Source organism: Daktulosphaira vitifoliae, unplaced genomic scaffold (genome assembly GCF_025091365.1).
Source record: "Daktulosphaira vitifoliae isolate Bord-2020 unplaced genomic scaffold, ASM2509136v1 Scaffold_4, whole genome shotgun sequence".
Lineage (NCBI taxonomy): Eukaryota > Metazoa > Arthropoda > Insecta > Hemiptera > Phylloxeridae > Daktulosphaira > Daktulosphaira vitifoliae.
The window spans coordinates 43,168,944-43,177,490 of NW_026099575.1; the positions used below are offsets into that span (position 1 = coordinate 43,168,944).

The 8,547-nt window shown below is 27.7% G+C and overlaps 1 protein-coding gene across 1 annotated transcript in view; it reads right to left on the bottom strand.

The window, feature by feature from the left end:
* Positions 1-262: 262 nt before the first annotated feature.
* LOC126906132 (uncharacterized) overlaps positions 263-8,547 on the bottom strand; it is a 14,527-nt gene continuing 6,242 nt past the window's right edge. Inside the window, exons 3-7 of the mRNA XM_050686435.1 lie at positions 7,475-7,548; positions 7,268-7,402; positions 3,675-3,806; positions 674-710; positions 263-611 (exon numbers count right to left, since the gene is read on the bottom strand). Of these exons, the coding sequence (XP_050542392.1) occupies positions 436-611; positions 674-710; positions 3,675-3,806; positions 7,268-7,402; positions 7,475-7,548 (554 nt within the window). The 3' untranslated portion in view covers positions 263-435. The remainder of the gene's footprint in view (positions 612-673; positions 711-3,674; positions 3,807-7,267; positions 7,403-7,474; positions 7,549-8,547) is intronic.

The following is an 8,547-nucleotide window of genomic DNA, read 5'->3' on the forward strand; positions in this document are numbered from 1 at the left end:
AAACTAGACTACAAATTGTTGTGTTACCTTGTTCTTAAAAAAATCGTTGTAAGATTAAGATAACGATGAAGCCAATTTATTTTTTATTAGTGCGTCTATAAATATTTATAAGAATGTGCAAAAAATAGTAGTCAAAATGAACGTGGATCTTACCCAAACACTGTTCAAATAACAGCGTATTATTTTAAACACGTACTTAGAAACAGATGACAAAGTATACTAGAATAATACTAGAAAGGTTTAGGGAGAAGTGAAACAAATATAGCACATATATTAATTATATTAAAGTAATTTTAATACCAATAAAATACAGTAAATGAGTGAACGTAGGCATAACAACTTTATATAATTTTTGAATATTTTAAGTGATAGCTAAAAAAAATATGAGTATTTGAACATTTAAACAAAATAATACTTTAACACATCTTTTATTCATCAAATCCATGAATATTGTGCATTTATCGTGTCTGGGTCATAATCCCTTGAAATAAATGTAATGAATTTTACGAAACAATCCACATTTTCAACTTTACCAAAAACTGTATTATTTATTTGTGCCCTGAACTGTAATATATGGAGCAGTACAAGGCTTAAGTCAATATATAGTTGAGCTAAAAAATACAACAATTTAAAAAGAAAAAATAGTTTTTTTTATAATTTATTAAATAATTACAGTAAATTTGATCCTTCCAACCATCCTGCATTTTTACCTAAAATGTACAAAATAGTTTATTGTAATATTCTTAAGTAAAAAAACGAAATGTGAAATTATGACATGGCCCCGCGTCGCTTCGTAGTACACGATGCCCCGCGACCCGCGCCACCATAATCAGCCTTTGCCCAACTATAAGTATTTGACCGACCGACGCCGTGTGCCATACGCCACCGTGCAGAGTCCAGCAAGTGCCGCACGGCCGACGACGACCCGCCGCAAATGATACGTTGAGTCTTCTTCCCGTTGTCCAAGTTGAGGATGTACGCCACCGGCTCCGGACGTTCCGCATGACCGGACTCGACGAACCGATCCGCACGGTCGCCTTCAACGCTGCTAATTTTTAACGGCCGAGGATCACGCCGGACACCGTGTCACCGACGCCAGCGAAAATGCCGCGATATTATGCGAAGATTATTATTAACTGTGTTCGTCATTTCGGATTGTTTGTTTTTTATAACCTGTTGTTGCTTACTAATAAACGGCCTACGGATTTCTCCTTCAAAATCAGTATCGACTACATTTTTGCGAAGTAAGTCGTGTTACTTTATTACAGTTCATTAACACGTGGCGCTATAAACTCAAAGTTTGCCACAAAATCAGATTTATTGTTATTTCCTTATGTATTTAATAAACATTTCTATAAATTATTCGCCATGATGAGAAAATTTTTTTTAACACACCGTGAGCGTTTAAAAATTTTATCAAAAGCGCTCATTGCCACCTACGATTAAAAACTAAAATAATGAATCACGTGTTATAATCGAAAAAAGATGGAACAACTAACTTTATTAGTATTACAAAATGAAATATTTCATCAATTTCTAGATCTGATATCTTTAAACGTATCATTACAATTTATTTCATTAAAATATATTTAATCCTTAAAGAGTTTAATTTGACAAAAAAAGAAAAAATGTCTTTGTTAAAAGTAATACTATTTGTTGTAATACGAATAAAAATATTTAAATTGTTTTAATAATAACTATTTTTTATTTTGTTCTAAATACTGCTTTTAGTCTTCTAAAACTCATGAAGATCCTCTGAATAATGTATAGTTTTTAAGACAGCTGAACGAATATAGAAAAATTAATAAAAATATTTCAAATATAACTGTTGGTAAAATAATTAACTATTTATTTTATTTCAATAAAGAGGAAAATGTAGTTTTTTCTTTATTCGATAATAAAATAAATTATAAAACCAAAAACTTGATGGTTTACAATGACAAGACAAGATGAAGATTCGAAAGTTAATGAAGATCGATAAAAAAAAAAATGATTACTGAAAAAGGCTAATGTAGAATTATTTTTAGAAAATATGAATTATTAGATTAGATACAAAAGACATTTTTTTTAGTAAATTAAAGATATAATAAAAATAATTCCATAATATTTTTGTAAAATAAAAATTTGAACGAGACCATGACAAAATATTGATTTTTTGCCAATCTTATCACGTGACGCTTAAAGTACAAGCGTCACGTGGTAATGAATTCCAATCTAGTTTAACTTGGTAGGTATTTTGTATATATAAAATGTATAAATGATTATCCAGTTTTTATCAAAACTCAATAAAAAATTTCAGCTTATAAAAATATTTACCACCCTTGAGGGTATTTTACGTCGCGTTTTAATTATTCACATAAAAATAATTTATTTATTACACAATTATAAAATCACAATACATAAATAGCGTAACCTACCTCAAGAGGAGGACGGAGACGTCGAGAATACCGGACTAGGGCCGGGTCGGATTTCTAAAATTTTCCTGAAGGCAGGACCAAGGTTTAGAAAAAATGATTTTTTTTTCAAAAAATCTGCCCTCTAAAACTATTTCTTAGAGCTGAACCAAACTTTATAAAATACATTAAGGGCCCGATTTTGTAAAAAGTTATTACGTCTAAATGTTATATCTTATAGTTTGGATACCGACAACTATATTTTTATAATAATGGAATAATAAACACTTTGATAATTAATGATTACATAAGTTTCTATTAGATTTAAAAATTATGTCAGTTATCGAAAGGTACCTTTTTTATCGATATTATGATTATCTATCATTAACAACGAAATTATAAGATGATAACAAAATATATAATCCTATATTGTCAATAATGTATGCATTTTTAGAATAAAAATTACTGGTTTTGTTGCTAATACTATTATGTACATAATATTGACAATTATTTAAATATATATACTACCTCAAAGGTTAATATAACTGAGAAAGGTTTTTTAAGCGTCTATTTTAATATTGGCATTACTCCTTTGGCAATAAAAATCTAACGGCTTGATCATCACTTGATTGTGACAGTTAAAGTAGACTAAAAATATGATGAATTATCTATTAAACATTCTAATGCATCATCTTATAACTGTAGGAAAATATATTATAATATAAGGTAATGATCACCGAAACATTTAATAAATATAATCGAACCATATATTGATAATAATTTTGTTTCAGCTACAACTGATTTTTGGTCAGGTAAATATAAAAAAAGTACTTATACTTCATTGAAATTAAATTAAATAAGTGATGATTGGAGACTAAAACTAATGTATTCACAGGTCAGTTTCTAGTTGAAGAAGTCACAAGTGAACAAATAAGAAAATATCTCAAAAATGTATCTATTTTTTAGAAAATTGCTCCATTTAAAATTAACGTAAATAACTGAGTAAGAATCAAATATTAAATCTGCTTTAGATGGATATAAACGAATCATGTTAAAATAAAACTAAAAGCTATTAATTAAAAATTTAGACTTTAAAAAATTCTACATAAATAGACTCAATTCTTACTCGTATGTATTAGTTTAAATTAGTATATCAACATAACAATAAAATAAATACTTTTATAGACTTTCTGTCATTTTTGCGTTTGAAAGAAAAAAATCTTGCGCGATTTATCTCGTATGTAAATAATTATGAATATTTTTAAGTAAATTTATAATTACGCTTTTAAAAAAGTTGTCCATTATATTCATCAGTTTTCTGTTTTGAGAAAAATCTATAACACCATTACTGTCAGAAAGTTTTCTGACTTTAGTTGAAATTTGTTTTATTTCTTCTTCGTTCAATTTTTCTACCTAAAAAATGTAAAATAATTTATTAATCATTCAGGTGAAAAGGATAATAAAGTAATTAATATGTGAATTATATATATTAATACATTTTTGGAATCGCCCAACTTGTCAAATTGTACCAAAAAATTTGTATTGTAAAAAAAGTTAAAAATTACAGTATTTCGTGCACAATATTTGTTAATTTTTTACATTATAATAATATATTAGGTACTTGTAGTATTATTCAAGTACAATTTTTCAGTTGCAACAATAAAATATTGTTCTTATTTAAGATATATTAAAGCATTATGATTGCCCATTATATGTATTGAAGTGTGGGAATAATTACTATAACAATTAGAATATAAAAGTAATTCAAATATTAAGTCACAAGTTTAATGTATAATAATAAATATAANCATTAGAATAAAAAAAAGTAATTCAAATGTTAAGTCACAAGTTTAATGTATAATAATAAATATAAATTATAATTATTTATAGTGGTTAAATCGTAATACATTTTGTGGCTATTTGTTTTATAAAATATATTGTGTATGTGTGCAGTAAAGCCGTATCTCCGAAAATTGGGAATATTAAATTTTAATCGATATTTTTAGTATTGAACCTTTATTGATTAAATAGTTTTTAATGTGTTACTCGTGTTCTATATTTATAATATTTAAAACAGAAAAACGATATGTATAAACTAATTTGGAATTTATTTAAGAGGTCAAAACTTAAAATTCATTTATCTCAAATGTCATTTTTTGAGCCTTATTGTATTTTATATTTGATAAAAAATCTATTGGATATGCAGTTACGAGAGAGTGTTTTGTTATGACTGATAAGCCACTCGCACTACTTCCACCGGTTGTGCGAAAGAATCATTCATTATGTTGGACGATTCGATCGTTGTAAGATCTCGAGTTACTGTCGGTCCCTTTTTTGTGATTTTGTGTTTATGTCGCCATTCAAGCTCGTTTTGCTATTGTGAGCACGTAGTCGTTAAAAAACGGTGATATATCTTCCTTGCGATTGTCGCACATTTGTGTGTTATTGTTCATCGCCCTTGTGATACGCTCATTGAGAATTACATTTGTACACTTTGAAGTACTGTCCGTTTTGCCTGTTCAATAGTCATACCAACGATTTCATTCGCCTCCACTTACATCATCATCGGTGTCGATAAGTAGTCAGTAATCATATTGTTTTGTCTTATTTTTAATGATATTATTTGTTCTGTTGTTTCATTAGCATTAAGTATCCCCCCTGACCACATTGATATATATATATATATATATATTAGGGTGTCCCTTATTTTGAAAATTTTGGAAATTCTTCGGGCTCACCCTAGTTTGTGTGTATACATATAAAAATTGGTTACAAAAAATTTCAGGCCGATCAGATAAGTTTAACCCGTGCCGACTTGGGGTTGAAAATCGGCCAAAAGGGGTACTTTTTTAGTTTTTAGCAATTAACTCATAAATTAGCACTCTCACAAAAAAAAATATAAAAAATAAATTGTAGATCTAATTGTTTTGTATAAATTAAGTCCTTACAGTTTTTCTTTTAAATCCATTAGTTTTCTAGCAAAATGTCAAAATACATAATATTTCGTAAAATTGACGAAATTAGCATATTTTCGAATATTTTATCATATATGACGAACCATATGTGATACGACCTAATGTTTCATACAAAAATTGTTTAAAATAAAATTTTACGAAATAAAAGTAATAAGTATAAATTTCATTGAACCGATCGTTTTATTGTTATAGCTGAAATAACTTTTTATATGTATACACACAAACTAGGGGGGTGAGCCCGAAGAATTTCCAAAATTTTCAAAATAAGGGACACCCTAATATATATATATATAATATTTTTGGTTTATAATTTCATACAATTAGTTGTTATATATTCTTAAATACATTTTATTTATTTTATACAGTCTACTCCCTACTTGTTTCTCCTGCATGATAAGAGACAACAGAATCGAACGTTAACTAACCAGCAAATTATCACCGGGTGTTGCGTTTAAACAAAATCATTATTAAGGGAATTTACTAATTTTATGAATACTGTATAACAACACCTGTAGTAAAACTTATTCAGAATTCTAAAGCTTTAAATGAATCGAACAACTGGTGTTAATATCAAATTTTAAAAAGCATTAATTCAAGAAATAAAATTATGTGGAATACAAAATTGATTATTTTGATGTCAATAGAAGAGTAATGTGATGATATAAAAAAATTATACAAAATTTATCACACTGGTAAATAATAATGATCGCGTTCTTCTGAAAAAGTTTATTGTATTTTAAAACCATTTGAAATGACATCTGATGAGTTTAATGATGATAAGTATCCGAAAATTTACAAGGTAATACTGAACAAAGCTAAAATATAAAAACAATGGTCAGGCTATACTACATTGAACTATGAAGACGAAATCGATGATTCTGGTAAATAAATAATTGTTTTGCTACTGTAAAAATATTCAATGTTTATTACTTTTTGTATTTTTATTTTTTATTTTTTTGTAGAAGTCGACTACTCGAAAATGTTTAATAATTAAATTGAAATAGCCTCCAAAAAAATAAATGAAAAGTTTAAACTAGATCCCTTTATAAAATTGCTTGTTTTTTATAGCCAATATATTACCTCAAAAATTTGAAACCTAAAATTTTTATATCTAATAAACTAATTAAGTTATATTAAATATTTAAATGCCATTTACTAATAAAATAAAAACTCAAATATTTTATTTAAGTCTTTTAGCGCTACATAAGGACATTATGTTGTATGATTACGTATGCGGTCAATTCACGACGCCAAGTTACTGTCGTTTCTTTTTTCGGTGTCTGTATTGTCACCGCCGTCTTAGCGTTTTTTCTATGTGGTACTCTGGTGCTTGTAAACACATAGTTATTTGTAAAAGTGACACACCATCCTTGCGATTATCGTACTTTTGTGCGTTCTCAGTGTATCGTCCTTGGGATTATTTGTTTTATGACATCACCACAGCACCGTTCACGACATATTGTGCACTTTAGTCAGCTAATCGCATTCGACTTCACATTGATACATACAATATTGTCATAAGTCGTTACAACTTAGCCGATAAGTATAATGATTGTTTATCTTCAATTTAAGATTGATTTGTAACTAATCGTTTTGTATATGTTCGCACTTATTGTGGCGTTAATAAATACTAAATGTGCAACAATGACGGTAGGGAGGGGCCTATCCTCATTGTTGTAATTATATATATTATATTTTAATACATTTAACTGTTAATATGTTTTAAATTAATTCTACTTTCATTCATACAATCCACTCCCTTTATTGTTTCCCCTTAGACATAGACTGACTTAAGACAAAAGTAACGAGCATTAATTGACTCGCACGAGTATCACCGGGCGTTGCGTTCAAACGCACGTGTAAAAAATTATAAATATTTTTAAATAAACTTATAATTACGCTTCCAACATAGTGGTAAATTATAACAATCACTTCTTCATATTTATTACTATCCATTACTATACCATTTCTGTCACAAATTTTTTGGAAATCAGTTGAGATTTGTTTTACCTCTTCTTTGCTCAGTTTTTCCATCTAAAAAATGCAAAATAATTTATTAATGATTCAGGTAAAAAGGATAATATAGTAATTAATATGAGATTTTACATTTTTATCATCGCCCAACTTGTTATATTGTACCACAAAATTTAGAATATCCGTAACTTTTATGAAAGGATCATCTATAAAATATTGATAACTTAAATTCAGGATGACTAAAATTTCATGCTACATAGTTTTTCTCAAAATATTATGAAATTATAAGTGTTTTAAAAAAAAAGTTATTATCATACATATTACATTCAATTTTATACAAGTAATTTTAAAAAATATCTACAGGGGCTTTAAACGGTTAAGTTTAAAAAACCAAGTGGTATTACACGTTGTATTTTTAGTGTAACATTTAGAGGAATTTTTTATTTTTATAAATAAGAACGGTAAAAAAAGTATATTTATAAAATAATTTTTGAGCTCTTTTAATTCGAAAGAAAACTGATTTTTTTAGTATTATTTCAGAATATAACATAAATTCAGCTAGNCTGATTTTTTTAGTATTATTTCAGAATATAACATAAATTCAGCTAGACAGTGTAACATATATAATTTTTGTTGTTCGGAATCGCTTAATACTGTAATAAATAGTATTATCTAATAAATATTAAGGTGCAACAAACGTAGTGTAATAACATAAATACAGTGGTAGTTCTTGGATAAATTTTCTTAGTTGGCACTAAATATATTACAGGAGCGCAGTTAAAGAGATAAGTGAATATACCCTATCTTACTTGTTCTGCTGTCCAAGCAGACATTTTTGTTAATTACCAATATTGTCGACGGGCGGAGTATTGCACCAGTACTATCAACTGTCCATTGGCTAGCCCGTACTACAGTATTATTGGCTGGTGTCTAATCTAAATACTGATCCAGTATTGGAGATCAGTATTTAGCTACTATTGCTGGCGTAGTACTGACGTAATATTGGTTATACAAAACCTCCAGTGCTGATCTATCAGTACGAAAAACGTTTTCGTGCCAAACAGGGTTGAAAAAATAAATATAGTTTAAAAAACTAAAAAAACACGCTTTTAAAGCACGTCGAACTAAAAAGTTAAAAATAATTTTTAAAATAAGTTTAAAATAATTATGAACAAAAAATACTAGTATTATTGTGATAAAAGCGT